Source organism: Amblyraja radiata, chromosome 8, assembly GCF_010909765.2.
Source record: "Amblyraja radiata isolate CabotCenter1 chromosome 8, sAmbRad1.1.pri, whole genome shotgun sequence".
Lineage (NCBI taxonomy): Eukaryota > Metazoa > Chordata > Chondrichthyes > Rajiformes > Rajidae > Amblyraja > Amblyraja radiata.
The window spans coordinates 57,206,493-57,224,981 of record NC_045963.1 but is presented as its reverse complement, the minus strand read 5'-3'; the positions used below and the strand labels follow the sequence as shown (position 1 = coordinate 57,224,981).

General features: G+C 44.7%; 1 protein-coding gene across 8 annotated transcripts in view; it reads left to right on the top strand.

Annotated features, from left to right (window-relative positions):
• The window catches only part of reps1 (RALBP1 associated Eps domain containing 1), a 67,259-nt gene that overhangs the window by 681 nt on the left and 48,089 nt on the right, over positions 1–18,489 (top strand). For 2 of the 8 annotated variants that reach the window (XM_033025986.1, XM_033025983.1), the window contains exon 1: positions 1,417–1,723. The exons of 2 other annotated variants lie outside the window; for them this stretch is intronic. In XM_033025986.1, the coding sequence (XP_032881877.1) occupies positions 1,665–1,723 (59 nt within the window). In that variant the 5' untranslated portion in view covers positions 1,417–1,664. Of the gene's footprint in view, positions 1–1,416; positions 1,724–18,489 lie in introns of those variants that run through there. 4 more of the 8 variants (XM_033025981.1, XM_033025980.1, XM_033025982.1 and 1 more) reach the window with 2 other exon arrangements.

Sequence of the window (18,489 nt, the reverse complement as noted above, 5' to 3'; positions counted from 1 at the left end):
GAACATGTAGCGATGGTCTTTCAGAGTGCCTCTTGGCTTGTTTTTAAGATGGTGGAGATTATAGGTTGGAAGCTTCAAATGTGGTGTTCAGAAATTTGCTATTTTACAAAGATCGCTCAGTTGCACTTTGTATTAGTTGTAGTCAATTGTTTGAATTTATTAATGTGCAGCAGTATTTAGGAATCCAGCTGAGTTCCATCTTTGATTGCATCTGATCATTTGCAAGGAACCTTGGTTTTTTGATTTTGTTTTGTTGGATGTAACTTTTTTTGGTATGGTATTAAGTGTACAAATTTGGAGAATCAAGATTTGATACCCCTTCTGTGCTATGGGAATGAGTGGTATCTGTACCACATTTTTTATACTTTGTAGTAGAATTATGAAAAATAACACATCTGCGATTTCTATGTTGCATTTACCCTCATTCAATATAGTGGTTCCGCTTTAGAATTGGAAAGGTTGTTTGCTATGTAGTTAATATCTGACCACACCATGAAATATATATATTAAATGAGATCAAATCAGCAAAAAATAACCACTTCCTGATATGTGCCACAATGTGTGTAAGTCGTTAAATATATTCTCACAATTCCCTTGCTTTCAATCACAAGGCACTTAACCATAACACAAGCAAAAAATAAACTGCTCGACGAACCCAGCGGGTCAAACAGCTTCTACAGAAGATCAGTTTGAAAAAGGGTCCCGAGCCCCGAAACGCAATCTGTCCATTTCCTTCCACAGGTGTTGCCTGACCCGCTAATTTCTTTCAGCGGGTTGCTTTTTCTTGAGATTCCTGCATCTGCCATATCTTGTGTACCCAAATACAAACTGCTGATAATCTACGATCACTTTCCTGAGGAATTAAGTTGGTCTGTTAATGTTCACTGAAAAAATGCTTTGTTAATGTTCACTGAAAAATGGGCTTATTGCTTGCTTTTCTGTTTTACAATAACCTAAATGTTGGGCCTTAGTAACTACTGTTGATTTCACTGGCTCTGGTTAGATGTGGTGGAAGCTTAATGCCAGATAAGATGCTTGGCGTCGCTAATCCAAATTATTTAAAGGATGGACAAATCTGGAAGCTTATTCCTCAACTTAATTTCTGTTTTTGCTATCTTGGGAGATCTAAGACTGGATCTGCCTAAAGCTAATGCATACAATAATGTTTGTGTAGTAAAGAACAGCAGATGCTGGTTTACACTGAAGATAGACACAAGATGCTGGTTTACTCAGCAGGTCAGGCAGTATCTCTGGAGAGAAGTAATGGGTGACGTTTCGTGTCGAGACTCTACTTTGGTCTCGACCCGAAATAGTAGCCATTCCTTCTCTCCAGAGATGCTGCCTGACCTGCTAGTTACTCCAGCATTTTGTGTCTATCAATAATGTTTGTCTGCTCTGAATTAAAATAATGTTTGTCTGCTTTGAATTAAAACAGCATTTGTCTGCTGTTAACACTTGTTCTTGCATGTATCGCAGATCATCCTGCACATAATTGGGCCCAATGAATCTATACTGATATCGACACATATTTACGTGGATCTCATTTTTTTTCCGTCACATTTCCTTCAATTCTGTTCTGATTCTGTCACTCACTTGCACATGAGGGACTATTTACAGTGGCCACTTAACCTACCAACCCGCATGTGAAGAGAAACGGGAAAATCATGTCACAGGGAAAACATCCAAACTCCATACAGACAGCACAAGTTAACACAGCTGTGAGGTAGTAGCTCTAATGCCTGCGACACTGCCAGCCTGAAGTATATAAATTAGTTGTGTTCGCATTGTGTTTGTATTCTTTTGCTATCCTCAGAGACAATTCTTTGTATTTCTAAGATGTTTATAGAAAATAGTTGATTAAATTCAATTTGTTTTTTTTTAATTGAATTGTCAAGAAGATGTCACATTGGGCATTACCATCACCTTGTACGTAAGTGAATGAAAAACCGGAAGATGTTGGGAATTGTTTGGTTAAATCTGAACTAAACTACGGATAAGAGGATTATGGTTTGTGGACACTCAATGCACTTCAGTTTAAATTATATTTCTCTACAGTGTGTCAGGTTGTTGTTGACATATCTATGAGATTTAAACGGCGATGACCTAAAGAATCTCTGCGTCTGAACCATTGCAACTTCAGTACTGGATTGGTTTGTTTTGTTATGCCTCAAGTTGCTCAATGTTGACCTGTCACTGTGCATCTGGCTAAATTATTTTTGACTTTAAAGTTGTCAAACTGTTCCAGTATAAAAATACTTCTAGATGTGGTTTACTTAACTTATAATTTTTGAGAAGTTAAAAAAAAAGAATGTTGCTAAAGGCTCTCGAATAGCATGGGGAGATAATGAAATCCATTTGTAGCTGCTCTGAAGAAGGGTTCCAGCCCGTAACATCACCTCTCCTTTTTCTCCAGAGATGCTGCCTGACCCGCTGACTTACTCCAGCACTTTTTGTCTCCCTTTGGGTATAATGCATTTGGAGCCAAACAAACACCTAATGGAACAGCAGCAGGACTGTAAGCCATTCAAGCCTGCTCAGCCATTTATTAAGATCAACCTTAAGCAGCCCTTAGCATTAAGGCTGACTCGTTTTGTGGATTCTGAGATGCTGATGCCAATGATGGAACTGCAGACTTCCACAGATGGAGTAGGAGATACCTGACTGCGCAGTTTAGTTTAATATCATGTGTACCGGGGTACAGTGAAAAGCTTTTGTTGCTTGCTAACCAGTCATCAGAAAGACAATACATGATTACAATCGATCCATTTACAATGTATAGATACATGTTAAGGGAATAACATTTAGTGCCAGGTGAAGCCAACAAAGTCCGATTAAGGATATTTCGAGGGTCGCCAAAGAGGTAGATAGTAGTTCTGCACTGCTCTCTGGTTGTGGTAGGTTGATACAGTTGCCTGATAACAGCTGGGAAGAAACTGTCCCTGAATCTGGTGGTGTGCGTTTTAACACTTCTATACCTTTTGCCTGGTGGGAGAGGAGAGAAGAGGGAGTGGCCTGGGTGTAACCTGTCCTTGATTATACTGCTGGCCTTGTCGAGGCAGCGCAAGGTATAAATGGAGTCAATGGAAGAGAGGTTGGTTTGTGCGATGGTCTGGGCTGCGTCCATAATTTGTTGCAATTTCTTGCAACCTTGGATGGAGCTGTTCCCAAACTAAGCTGTGATACATCCTGATAACATGCTTTCCATGTTGCATCTGCGGAAGTTTGCGAGAGTTGTAGAGGACATCCCAAATTTCCTAAGCCTTCTAAGGAAGTGGAGGCGCTGGTGTGCTTTCTTGACTCTTGTTTCAATATGGGTGGTCCAGGAGAAGTTCTCAACACTCCTGCCCTCTCCGTATCTTTAACCCCTGGCACAGACTCCACACGCTGTGAAAGGAACTCTCCCCCAAATTGGACCTTTGAATCAGTATTGTCATTCAATAAGATGACAATGATTCAAATTCCCGGTGTGCTCCCGTTTTTCCCACCATCTCTCCACCTTCATCCTCTGTCCCCCACCCATTCAGTTAAAAATTAAAAGGAGATTTAGAAGCCATGGAAAATTTGAATTGTTACTTATTTTTATTTTTTACGGAGAGAACAATCTGCGCATGCGCGGTTTAAGTTTTTTTTTAAAAAGCCGACTGACTGCCTACCATGAGTAATTACTCACGGCACGTGCCTGCCGGGAGGGAAGGGAAGAATTGACATAGAAACATAGAAAATAGGTGCAGGAGTAGGCCATTCGGCCCTTCGAGCCTGCACCGCCATTCAATATGATCATGGCTGATCATCCAACTCAGTATCCTGTACCTGCCTTCTCTCCATACCCCCTGATCCCTTTAGCCACAAGGGCCACATCTAACTCCCTCTTAAATGTAGCCAATGAACTGGCCTCAACTACCTTCTGTGGCAGAGAGTTCCAGAAACTCACCACTCTCTGTGAAAAATGTTTTTCTCATCTCGGTCCTAAAGGATACCCCCTTCATCCTTAAACTGTGACCCCTTGTCCTGGACTTCCCCAACATCGGGAACAAACTTCCTGCATCTAGCCTGTCCAACCCCACTAAGAATTTTGTAAGTTTCTATAAGATCCCCCCTCAATCTTCTAAATTATAGCGAGCACAAGCCGAGTCTATCCAGTATTTCTTCATATGAAAGTCCTGACATCCCAGGAATCAGTCTGGTGAACCTTCTCTGTACTCCCTCCAAGGCAAGAATGTCTTTCCTCAGATTTGGAGACCAAAACTACACAATACTCCAGGTGTGGTCTCACCAATACCCTGTACAACTGCAGTAGAACCTCCCTGCTCCTGTACTCAAATCCTTTTTCTATGAATGCTAACATACCATTTGCTTTTTTCACTGCCTGCTGCACCTGCATGCCTACTTTCAATGACTGGTGTACCATGACACCCAGGTCTCGTTGCATCTCCCCTTTTCCTAATCGGCCACCATTTAGATAATAGTCTACTTTCCTGTTTTTGCCACCAAAGTGGATAACCTCACATTTATCCACATTACACTGCATCTGCCATGCATTTGCCCACTCACCCAGCCTATCCAAGTCACCGTGCAGCCTTCTAGCATCCTCCTCACAGCTAACACTGCCCCCCCAGCTTCGTGACATCCGCAAACTTTCTCCCTCCCTTTTTAAAAAGTGGGGTTACATTAGCTACCCTCCAATCCTCAGGAACTACTCCAGGATCTAAAGAGTTTTGAAAAATTATCACTAATGCATCCACTATTTCTGGGGCTACTTCCTTAAGTGACAAGGGAGTTACGGAGGGAGTGGTCTTTGCGGAAAGCAGACGGGGGGGGGCGGGGGGGGGAGAGATGGGAAGATGTGGCGAGTGGTGGAGTCACGTTGGAGGTGGCGAAAATGACGGAGGACTATTTGTTGTCTGTGACGGCTAGTGGGGTGAAAGGTGAGGACTAGGGGACTCTGCCCTTGTTACAAGTGGGGGGATGGGGAGAGAGAGCAGTGTTACGGGGTATGGAAGAGACCCTGGTGCGAGCCTCATCTATAGTGGGAGGGGAACCCCCATTCACGGAAGAATGAGGACATTTAGATGCCCTGGTGTGGAACACCTCATCCTGGGAACAGATGCGGCGTAGACTGAGGAATTGGGAGTAGGGGATGGAGTCCTTACAGGAAGCAGGGTGGGAAGAAGAGTAGTCTAGACAGTCATGGGAATTTGCCGGTGAACCTCTGTCGCACCTGTAAAGCTGGGGGTTGAACACGCAGTCTTGAGGTGTTTCCTTACTAATTGTTACTGAGGATGAAGTGTTTCCGCCAATTCGATCCGACTGTGGTCTGTGGATGAGGATCCCTCTGCAAGTCATCCCAATTGCAGAGGGATGCGCAGAGTCCCAGTTCCGTGAGCTTGGTGACCATCTTGGAAGGGATGATGGTATTAAACGTCGAGCTGTAGTCTATAAACAACAGCCTGATGTGAGTGTTTTTATTGTCCAATTGGTCCAATGTGGAGTGGAGAGCCAGTGAGATTGCATCCTCCGTTGATCTGTTATGGCGGTAGGCGAACAGTAGTGGGTCGAGGTAGGAGTTAATGTGCACCATAACCAACGTCTCAAAGCACTTCATCACCACAGACGTTAGTGCCATTGGTCAATAGTCATTGAGGCATGTCATCTTACTCTTCTTGGGTACTGGTATTATTGATGCCCTCTTAAAGCAGGTGGGAACCTTTGACCTCAGAAGTGAGAGGTTAAAAATGTGCGCAAAAATTCCCGCCAGTTCTGCACAGGTCCTGAGAACTCGACCATGTATACCATCAGGTCCAGGCATGGCTCTTCTTCTGCGAAGTTAGCGCTTCTTCTCTGCGCTGGCTGTAAGCCTCGGCCACCACTGCTCCGGGCCGGTGTCCCGGCAGTCCAGGGTCACCCCAGACATCTCCGGCTGCCGCTGGACAGGGATGGGACACTGGGGAGGGGACGGTCCAGTAGCAATTCAACAGCGCTTGCAGCACCGGAGACCCGGGTTTGATCCTGAGTACGTATGAAACGTACAGATGCCGAGAATGTTTATCGCGAGTGACCTATGACCTGGGCATGCGCAGTCGGAATACTGAACTCGCTTATAAAAGTATAGACTATTTTCTAAATGGGATGAGTTTTCTGAAATCGGAGGTGCAAAGGGACTTGGGAATGCTGGTGTAAGATTCCCAAAAGGTTAATTTTCAAGTTGAATCGTTAGTAAGGAAGACAAAGGCAATAAATTACCATTTATTTCGAGCGGACTAGGATATAAAATCGGATGTAATGCTGAGGCTTTATAAGGCACTGGCCAGAGTGCTTTCGTAGTGTTGTGAGCAGTTTGGGGCCTTGTATCTGAGGTAGGATGTGCTGGTCAGAGGGGGTTTATGAGAATGATCCTGGGGATGACTGGGTTAACATATGATGAGTGTTTAACAATACTGGGCAGGTAGAAACAATGGCAGTTGTGTTTAAGTATTTTGGAGAGACGTTAAAACCGGGCCGTGCGGGGCTGGGGCACCACAAGGTTGGAGGCTGTGGAGGGCAGACTGCCGGAAGTGATAAAAATCACTGACTTCTGTTTTTCAAACCGCCGGTCCTCATCTTTATTATGGATGTTCAGTCCATAATAACCTCCATCCCCCACCGGGAAGGCCTGAAAACCTGCTCTGTTACTTCCTCGACCGCAGGACCAGCCAATTTCCCTCCACTAACACTCTCCTCCACCTAGCGAAGCTGGTCCTCACTCTCAACAACTTCTTCAATTCCTCCCACCAATGGCCCTAGCTATGCCTATCTTTTTATAGGGTACATCTTAGTTCCAGACATACACCGGTCCTATCCCCAAACTCTATATCCGCTACAATGATGACTGCAACTGGGCTACCTCTTGCACCTGTGCAGAACTCATGGACTTCATTTACTTCACTACCAATTTCCAATTGGAATGTCTCCAAACACCTTCCTCCCCTTTCTTGATCTCACCGTCTCCATCACGGGAGATAACCATTGGCTGACATCTATTAATCCTACTGACTCTCACAGCTACCTAGGCCGGAAGTGGCGGCACTGCCCTGGCAGCAGCGGCTCGCCTGCAGTCCGTTTGTTTTTACTTTTTTGTGTTGTTTTTTTTTCGTTTTGTCTAGTTAAGTTTTTGGATTTTAGGTTGTGTTTATGTAGGGGAGGGGGTGGGGGGTTGAAACGGGGCTTGATGTCTCTCCCTTCGGGGGAATACGACATTTTTGTCGTATCCCCCTTATCTGCCTCCGTCTAGGCCTAATGGCGGAGCTGGCGACCTCGAGACTCCGGAGGCAGAGCCAGTCAGGACTCGCCCTGGGCTTGCTCCCGTGGGGGTGGTCCGGCTCGGGGCTGGAACGGCGCTCCCGTGAGGGGCTGTGACGCTCCCGTGAGGGCGGCCTGGCGCGGGGCTGAGACTCTCCCATGAGGGGTGGAATGGCGCTCCCGCCGGAGCGGCCCAGCTCGAGGGTGGAATGGCGCTCCCGTCGGAGCGGCCCAGCTCAAGGGAGGTACGGCGCTCCCGTCGGAGCGGCCCAGCTCGAGGGTGGTATGGCGCTCCCGTCGGAGCGGTCCAGCTCGAGGGAGGAATGGCACTCACGTGAGGGCAACCCGGCTAGGGGCTGGAACGGTGCTCCGGTGGCTGGGACGGCGTTCTGGCGGCGGTGACCTGAGTCCGGGGTTCAGCCGCGGGCCAGCGGCTGCGTCCGCTGGACTGGAGGGCGGCAGCTTCGACCACCCCGGGCCGCGGTGTTTGAGCCGGCCTGTTTGCGGGGTTCGGTGAGCCGCGGGACTGTTTGTACTATCGCTCGGTGGGGTATCGCCTCAGCGCAGAGGGAGAAGAGGAGGGAAGAGACTGCAGCCCTAAGATTTTTGCCTCCACCACAGTGAGGAGGTCCTTGGAGGACTCACTGTGGTGGATGTTAATTTGTGTTTATTGTTGTTTATTATTGTATGTATGACGGCAGGCACAAAATTTTGTTCAGACCGTAAGGTCTGAATGACAATAAATGTAATTCTAATTCTAAATTCTAGACTACACTTCTTCCCACCCTGCCTCCTGCATAGACTCTATCCCTCACTCCCAATTGTTCCGTCTACACCACATCTGCGCCCAAGATGAGGTGTTCCACGCCAGGACATCTGAGATTTCCTCATTCTTTAGGGAATGTAGGTTCCCGTCTTCTATCATAAATGAGGCCCTCGCACGTCTCATCTTGTTACCCCGCAGTTCCGCTCTTGCTCCCCCTTCCCCCAGTCACAACGGGTATAGAGTCCACCTAATCCTCGCGTTTCACCCCTTCAGCCGTCGCATACAGCACATAATCCTTCGACATTTTCGTTACCTCCAATGGGATCCCACATCCTTCCATCTCTTTCTGCAGGTACCGTTCCCTTTGCAACTCTCAGGTTAACTCATCCCTTCGCATCCAAACCACCACCTCCCCAGGTATCGTCCTCCACAACCGCAGGAGATGTAACACCTGTCCCTATACTTCCTCCCTCGATTCTGTCCAAGGACCTCGACAGTCCTTTCAGGTGAAGCAGAGGTTCACTTGCACCTCCTCCAACCTCATCTACTGCTGTTCTAGGTGTCGAATATATATCGGCGAGACCAGGCGCAGACTGGGTGATCGTTTCACTGAACACCTTTGCTCAGTCCGCCTTGGCCTACCTGATCTCCAAATATTTAAACTCCCCTTCCCATTCCCATGCTGACCTTTCTATCCTGGGCTGCCTCCATTGTCAGGGTTAGGCCAAACGTAAATGGGAGGAACAGCTCCTCATATTTTGTTTAGGCATATTTTGCTCTCTCTCTGTCCTTCCCCAACCCAAGTCATCGTGCTAGTTTCCTGTTGAGTTTCACTGTATATCTCGTTATCACCTACCCCACAGTCAACAATGGACCATTGTGGGCTCCACCTTTCCTTGATCATCACTGCTTTTTGTATGTCTTTCATTCATTTGTCCTATGTCAATGGATAAACCATAGTGTTATTGATCAGTTTATGGTTCTTGTCAAGATAGTGCTGGATGCTCCATGGATATACAATAATTTCCACTGAGCTGCAAAATACTTTTGTGCCTGCTGACTTTTTTTGATCAGTTTTAAGAAATATTTCAGTAATATTGATCAAGTCATCATGTTCATTTCATTGGATGATCCATATTTTTTTAATTGAAACCTTATTGTAGATTCTCCCACAAGAGGCAGCACGCTTCATATGAACGCAGACTGAAGATGCTGAAACCTGAGCAAAAAAACAAATGACACCATAGGCACGTCCACCCTGTCAAACTCTCGGGTCTTGGATGTTTCATGCAGCCCATTTAAGGTCATAAGATAGGAGTAGAATTAGGCCATTCGGTCCATCATGTCTACACCATTCAAGCATGGCTGATCTATCCCTCCTAACCCTGCCTCCTTTGTTTTCTTCTTAAACTCCAGCAGATCTGAGCATAGCCATTCCTCGGACAACCTGGCTATTTCAGGTCCATAGCTTGGTGAGCTGTCTCTGAACTGTCTATACCACAATAACACCCATCCCTAAATATGAAGACTAATACTGTCTTTGAAATTCCAATGTAGTTTCATCAATGCGCTAAATAATTATAGCTTTATCATACCCCCGTGGCTATTCTCTTAGCAATAAATAATGCTCTTTTTGATTCTGCAAATTGTACTTGCACGCACAGATCTATCCGTCTCGGAGTTCTACAATCTCTTGCCATTTGGATAACAGTCCTATTCCAAAATGGACACTTCCATATTTTCTCACATCATACTTCTTTTGCCAGCTGTTTGTCACTCTCTGGAACTCTCTATATCCTCTTCCTTGATCCATTGCTTTCCTATCTGTCTTTGTGTTATCATAAAACTTAATGACTACCCTTTAATGCCTTTACCCAAGACGTTTATATACAGTAAAATTAAACTATCGTCTAGTTGTCCCGAAATCCTGATGGTCTGGAATGTGAGCTGGGGGTGTTGGGCTAGAGACTGGGTCCATACTGTGGGCTAGGTATGCCACTGGACACCACACTGGGTTGGGAACAACAAAGATCAGCAACAGGGTAGTTTTTGGGCCACCATCAGTGTTTAGTGCACCTGTATATTTTGCACTCCCTTTAAACTCAACAGATTTAGTGGGAAATTTATTATACTTCTCTTTAAAAAAAAAAAATTTTGCCTAATAATAGGAGTGCCATCTAATTGCATAGAATTACTGAAATCCCGTGTTCAGCATTATTGGACCTTTACTATAAATTATAATGTTGAGGCTTTGGCACCAGTCCCTGTAGGACACCACTCCTTGCCCACCAGAAAAAAACTATGTTGACTATATTGGGCACTTTTTAGCCAGCTACTTTTGTCTGTGTCATTATTTTATCTCCTGCTACGTGAATTTTAATTTTTCCAAATACCTTGATGTGGCACCTTGGCAATTGACAACTGGAAACTTAATAATTGTAGATTTTTAAGTTTTGGATTTATTATTGTCACATCTAGCAAGGTAGAATGGATAAAGTTCCCCTTTATTCACAACACACCTTACTACTATGTTTGAATGTGGTATCGTTTTCACGAAGCCATGACTTTAATTATTTTAGGAGCGTGAATGGTGATTTCTCTCCGCCCCTTCACCACCACAGTTGTCCTGCCAGTTCCACTGTTCGCATCTATGTATCCTTTTGTTATCGCGTCTTTCACAGCCAACAATGGACCATTGTGGGCTCCACCTTTTCTTGGCCATCGGTGCCGGCTTCAATTTGTTCTGAACCTTTTTATACCTCTAATTTCCCTCTACATTGACCCTTGGTCTGAATGGGAATGATTTGCTGGGGAAATGGGGTTCATGGGAATGCTCCCTAGGAGTGGGAATGAACACCATGGGGCAAATTGCCACTTTTTCTAAGATATTTCTGGCCAGCTTTAATTCTTGATCTCTCTCTGCCTTCATAGATCATGGCGGGTAATATAAAGTTATGCTGTGATTTAACAAAACACTGGTTCGGCTGCACGTAAGATTTTTGTGTGTGTGTGTGTGTAGTTCTGGTTGCCATGATATAGAATGTATGTGGTTGGGCTGAAGACAGTGCAGCAGATATTCATCCGATTGTTGCCAGAATTGGAGGACTTTATTTATGGGGACATCTTTAAGTTTGCTGATGATATCATCAGTATTAGACGAATATTGGGTAAAGTTGAGTCAACACAAGGGAGTTGGAGAATCAGATTTGAATGGTACCAGAACAGCAATCTTGCTGTCGAGTTAGCAGTACCAGGAAGCAGATTATAGACTTCAGCAAGGGGAAAGTCGGCGATCCATCATCCTTGATAGGCTGGGTAGTGGCGGAGGGTGTCAATACTAAGTTCCTGGCAGACTGCATAAAGTGGTGGACATTGCATGGTCTATCGCGGGTGTTGACCTCCTACCGTTGAAGGGATCTGCACTCTGCCTTAAAAAGGTAGCTAATATCATCAAATGCACACCACCCTGTGTCGTGCTCTTGTATTCCTGCTACCATCAGGAAGGAGGTACAGGAGCCTGAGATCCATGTCTCAAGGTTTAAGGGCTGCTTCTCCCCATCAGTCATTACGCTCTTGAACCAACCCTACCTCAGCAACAATCTACCAGTAACTTTATTTTTGGTGCTTGTCTATTATGTCCATTAACCAAGCATTTCTATTATGCTTGGTTATCTAATATTGCTGATAATATTGTATTATTAATGTTTGTATATTTACGATATGTTATTACAATATTGGGCATATAAAACTAAGATTTCATTGCCCATTCCAAGTGCATTAGACAGTTAAACATTAGATTAGATTAGATTCAACATTAATGTAATTGTGCAGAGTACAAGTACAGAGACAACAAAATGCTTTTTCACCATGCAGCCATACGAATGAAAAAAATAGAAAAATAAGAACACACAACACGATAGTCTATAACATAAACATCCCCACATAGCGGTATCAAAGTTCAGTCAACCTCTTGATGTTCACCCGTGGTCGGGACCTCCCGAGCCCCCCGCAGTTGCCGCTACGGGCGGCCCGATGTTCAGACCCTCTCGCCGGGATGATGGAACTCCGACGTCGGAACGGAAGAACATCCTCAGCGGCTTGGACTCTGAGTCGGTCACTTCCTACCGGAGTCCGCGGCTCCCGAAGTCCACAGGCTGAGCTGAGCGGAGATTGAACGCTGGCAGCCCTCGGCAAAGGGTCCCAGGACCCCGCAATGTTGGTCAGAGCCGCCCGCCCTGGGAGCTCTGCAAACCACAGCTCCGCGATGTTGATGCAGCAGGCACCACACTCCGGAACTTCAAATGGCGATCCCAGGTAAGGCATCTCCCGCTCCGCGATGTATCCGGTGCTGCTGAAGCTCTGGTCCGGTCCCCGGCAGGAAAGGCCGCGCCAATCCAGTTGGTAGGCCGCGAGGAGGGGGGCGAGGACGCGACTCGGAGAATAGTCGCATCCTCGCCAGGAAGTGACTGGGAAACGGTTTCCCCCTTACCCTAGCCTCCTCTCCCACATAAAATACTAAAAAAAAATCCTCCAAAACATACTTAAAACAAACTAAAAATAAAAAAAGATAAAAAGACAACAGACTGTAGGCAGAGGCTGCCATCATGCGGCGCCCCCCTCAATATGTATAAACATTCTTCAGTGTTCAGTGGTTTATTGTCCCATGTACAGAGATACAACGGAATGTTTGTTCTGCATGTTATCTATCAAATCATACCATGAGTACAATAGATTGTTTTCTGGAACAGCGTGTGGAGAGTCGTCATGTATCAGCACCATCTTGCAACCTCCAAGTCTCTGGAAGTCTGATCTAGGCCTAAGGAGATATGCAATCTAATTTTAAGGCCGGGTGTCCTGGCAGCACTAGATTGGCGAAGCTTGGCCCAGCCCGATGCCATTGGCTGCTTCATCTGCTGTTTAGTTTAGTTTTATTGCCATGTGTTTTGAGATACAGAGAAAAGCTTTTGTTTGCGTGCTATCCAGTCAAAGAAAGGCTAATGCATGACTACAATCATCCATGTTCAGTTTAATTTAGAGATACAGCGTGCAAACAGGTCCTTCGGTCCAGCGATTCCCACACATTAACACTATCCTACACTAGAAACAATTTACACTTACACCAAGTCAATTAACCTACAAACCTGTACGTCATTAGAGTGTGGGAGGAAACTGGAGATATCGGAGAAAACCATCGTGGTTTCCGGGAGAACGTACAAACTCCGTAAAGACCGCACCTCGGTACACGTGACAATAAACTGAACTGAACTGTAAAGCATTGTTTTTGGTAACTACAGTGAGTGGCTAGAGGTACAGAACAACATGATAATAAGTGGCTGCATTTCAAAACATTGGCATTTTTATATATCCAATGGTCACTGAAAATGCAATTTATGACAGGAGGGAAACTAATTCTGCCACAAGTGGTTAGGATATGGAATGCCCATTCGGGCTAAGTTAGTGGATGCACATTTAATTGTGGCACTTAAGCTAGCTGGATAAATACTTGAAAAAGCATTAGGGAGGGGGAAATACATGGTCTCTGAGATAGTGAAGGAGTGGAACTAGGAGGAAAATACTACTGGAAGAACTCAGCGAGGTGATCAGCATGTGTGGAGGCAATAGCGATATTTCAGATTGAGACCCTGCATCAGGACGAGAATGTAGAGTGACTTGAGCCAGTATTTGGAAGTGAGGGGGAAGGGTGAGACGGAGGCTGGTAGGTGATGTAATCTGATGAGGGGTATGTTGTGCAGATGGAGTCTGGGTGGGAGGAGAGAAAGTGAGTCATAACGTGTAGAAACATTACAAAAAAATAGCAGATGGAGCTGTGTGGGGGAGGGAAGGGGATGGTAAACAGAAACTTGGGTAGATGGGTCATGGATGATGAACAGATTGAACTTGGGAGAGTCAGACATAGAACTAGCTGGATTGCTCTCACACAAAGCCAACACAAACATCATCAGCTATATAGCCTCCGTCCACCATGTAATTTTTCTGTGATTCTGCAAATGCTGCTCTTTTACAAAAGGCAAGTTCACTCGTGTTGCAGGAAAATGCCTCCAGCAATCCTTGTTCAGTGTTTAGAATGTTCGAGGTAAATGTGAAAGCACAAATTAAATGTATAGGCAAGAAGTTCAGATATTGTCATGTGTGTTCCTATGGGCGAAGTGATAGTTTCTCCACACATATTTAATTCCTATATCAAATAGTTTGGAGAAATATGATTGCAACAGGATGCTTAGAAATATTCGCACCTAAGAGGCATATTGTTTTGATGTTTGCATAACAATTTTTTTTCGTCTGGTTTTATTTCACTTACAGTATGTGAATTAGCATGAAATTAGTGATCGCTTTGGCAGAGCAAGGTTTAACTGAGACATCCTGTAGTTTCTTATATCTTTGGAGAGGCAAAGCGAATAAAACAAGTTTATAAACTTTTGAATCTCTTGACCTTGAGTGTTTTTGTCAATTGCTGCTTGATTTAATTGTTTGAGACACTTTTTAGCTATGAAAAAACGGAAAGGATTTTATTGTTTCAACACTGCTTGCATGCAGTAGTTTTCTCCCTTTGATGCAGTGGATCCTTAAAGGTTCACCCTCGAGTAATTTGTAAAGGAATCCCCTGGAGGGAAGAGTTGAGATTGCAATATCTGATATTTTCATCTTGGTCACTAATTACACTAAACCCTCATTGTTGCAGACCTCTTTGTAATTGATTTCAGTTATAGTGCATGGACCTACTGACCTTCACTGCCAGGCTGGACTGCTAACACCACCCCTCGCTCCTTCCAGGTTGCGCCTGCCAACGACGGACCATACGGCTTCCTCGGCTCCATCCATTCTATGCTTTCCGCTAACGCCATTGACCCGTACCTGCTCTATGGCCGCCTACTGGCCCGGGCTGTCAACGCGCCTGGGTTCCAGGCTCATCTCCAAACCCGGAGTCTGAAGAAGGATCTCGACCCGAAACGCCACCTATCCATGTTTATCAGAGATGCTGTTTGACCTACTGAGTTAGTCCAGCACTTTGCGTCTTTTTGTGTAATATCCAGCATCTGCAGTTGTTTGTCTCTACTACATATTTATGGATAATCCCTTACTCGGTTATAGAGGACAATCGGCAATAACGGACACCATATTTTCTCCAACTCCACCACCCACAATGGTCCGTTATAATGAGGGTTTACTGTACTTTCTAATTTTTCCTGTGTATAACCATGTATTATGTGGGGGATTTTTCTTAGAACTTGCTTCTAAAATGCCTCACAAAAATTGGGCAGTCTTATCTTAATGAAGTATCACTTTACCATATTGCATAATAATGTATAAAGCGAGAAAAATGTGACTGCTTTTGTCGCCTGCATTCTCACTGGTCCAAGTTTCAATATTTATCATCTATATATCATACTTTGAGGATGTTGATTACAAAACTTTAACTATTTATATGCATTTGCTCAAGAGAAGATGAGCACAGAATAGTCCTCAGCGATAGCAGCATAATTTTATTAATCACTTTTAATATAATAAAACTTCCAAGGCACTTTTCAGAGGCATTTAAACAAAAACAAACACAAGTAATCTACAGCTGGAGATACAGGTGTAGATGACCAAATCCTTGGTCAGAGAGAGGGGTTCTGAAGGAATGAGAGGCTTAAAGAACCCCTAGAAGCATTATAACTAGTATTGGGTGATAACATTTTGATGGTCAAGAGACTGGAATTTGGGGAGTGTTGATGTTTTGGTTCACAGGGTTTTTGACATACGAAGGAGCAAGCCACAGAGGAGAATGATATTTTTTTGGAATAAGATGTTGTGTCCTGGTTAACCACTGGATTTATGGGAGATCAGGAAATCCAGGGTTCTGGGTGGCCCCATTTATGGGTAGATCTGGAAGTGTGGGCTGATGGTAGCCCAGAGCTAATGGGGCAGGGATGAGGGAGATGAGCTTAAGAGCAGTTATAAAAGTGGAGAAAGGTGATCTTTGTGATCCCAAACTCATCATAGTCAAATATCTCAACAAGATTGTGAATATTGAGACCAGATTTCAGACAATTCTGAGTGGAATGGTGGCTGGTATGCTTTCATTACTTTTCATTTTGTTGTTGCACGTGGTTGGCAGTTCCTGGCAGTTTTCATAATGAAAGTGTGGAGAACTTTTTGTCTTGGACATTGACCGTTGCATTATTTGTCCAATGATATACAATACAATACAATTCAATTTATTGTCATTTGGACCCCTTGAGGTCCAAACGAAATGTCGTTTCTGCAGCCATACATTACAAAACAAAAAGACCCGAGACACAACACAGTTTACACAAACATCCATCACATCGTTGTGATGGAAGGGAAAAAAAAAAACTTATCTCTCCACTGCACTCTTCCCCCCCGATGTCAAAGTCAAACCCCCGGCTGGCGATGGCGATTGTCCCGCGGCCATTAAAGCCACGCCGGGTGATGCAAGGTCGCGCACCGGGTCTAGTTGTTAGAGCCCCCGGCGTGCGCTCGCAAAGTCCCGCGGCCATTCCAAGCCGCGCGGGGCGGTGCTGTAAGGCCCCGCTCCAGGTGCTCTTCAACCCCGCAACTCGGGCGGGAGAAGTCGCCGTTGCGGAAGCCCCGAAAAGCGGTCACCCAGCAGGGACCCGCGGGCTCCCGGTGCCGCCGTCCGCCAAACCCGCAGTTGCAGCCTCTGGAACTCCGGAGGTCGGGTGGCAGCAGCGCTCCACCACAGCTCCACCCGCTCCGGACTCGGCCAGCCCCGTGACGGTGAGTAGTCGGCAGCTCCGCAGCTGGAACCCCAGGTCGTTCCTGTTGGAGGCCGCTCCACGTTGCAGCCCCAACGACAACGGAGACCCGACAAAAAAAAGGTCGGGTCTCCCGTGCAGGGGAAAGATTTTAAAGTTACCCCCCACACACATACCCCAACAAAAAAAATAACAAAAACTACATAAAAACGAGACAAAAAATAATAAAACACAGACGGACTGCAGAGGCCGCTGCTGACGAGAGTCGCGCCGCCCACCGAATTGGAATATACTAATTGTTCTTTAAAATGGAAAGTTAATACTAAAATCAAGGACCATTAGAGGGTTATTTAAATGTAAGTTATAAAAAGTATGTTGGTATGCGTTCCACCTTGCCTGCCACATCACTGAATTGTGGAACCACAACCAGCCTTCCACTGGAACTCTCGTGTTTGTGAGCTTTAACTGTTCTTTTATAAAAGTGCATAGATTCAATTGTGCCAATTCTTGATATGATTTATGGATTTTAAGTAGTTCTCATAGCGCAACTATGTGAAAATTCAGCACATTCAAAATAAATAAAACCTGAATCAGTGGTTAAAGTTGACTTTTTTTCCTTTGCCAAATGCAATTGGCAAGATATCCCAGGTGGGTTTTGAGGAGGCTTTTGAGGATGGGAAGACATGTACACTCCAAGACTGCTACCAAAAGAAGGAGAACTTAGAGCCATGGAAATATCAAAAGCCACTTTATAGTTGGCAAGACTGAGGTTACAAAGCAAGGAAGGGGTTTATTAGTTTTCATGTCTGCAAGCAAAATTATGACAACCAAGAATAAGGTTGATATAACAGGAAGTGAAACTTAGTGCATCGCAGAAAGCAGATATTTGAAAAAAAATGAAGATAAGATTGCATCCCATGTGGCTGGATCTAGAAAGAGGGACTTTTGCAGATATGCTGCGAGCAGCATCAACAATTGGCTTTGTTACATCACCTTCTGTGGCAAGTGTTCTGAGACATTTCATGGGATAATTAACAAGCAAATATTAACATTAAGTCACTGGCAGTGCTAAGAACCAAAAGTTTAGGCAAAATAATGGTTTTAGAGCTTGTCTCCCTGAGCTGACTCTAGTGGGATCTGATTTGATTAGGTTTATGTGTTAGTACATTTTGGTGAACTGCAAGGTCGTGCCATGCTGGATCGGCATGGTACTTCATCCAGATCACAGTTACTTGCTTAGTATTCCTGGATATGATTACATATTTGGAGTTATTATATTTATTGTCAAGATGGGGGAGAAAGAAGGGGAGCAAAGTTATTGCATCAAGTGCAGATTGCCATGATTGGGTTTTAATTTGATTTTCCAAAGAGTGTCAGAAGAAAAGCAATGGTAGATTTGGAAAGATGTTTCTAGAACAGGGCACCTGGCATGCAAATGGAATGATGAAGCTTTGGGATAGCAAACAGTTTTTTAAAATTATGTGAGGAAGACTCACAATATGGTAAAGTGATAGTTCCAGTGGAAGGCTGGTTGTGGTTCCACAATTCAGTGATGTGGCAGGCAAGGTGGAACGCATACCAACATACTTTTTATAACTTACATTTAAATAACCCTCTAATGGTCCTTGATTTTAGTATTAACTTTCCATTTTAAAGAACAATTAGTATATTCCAATTTATATCATTGGACAAATAATGCAACGGTCA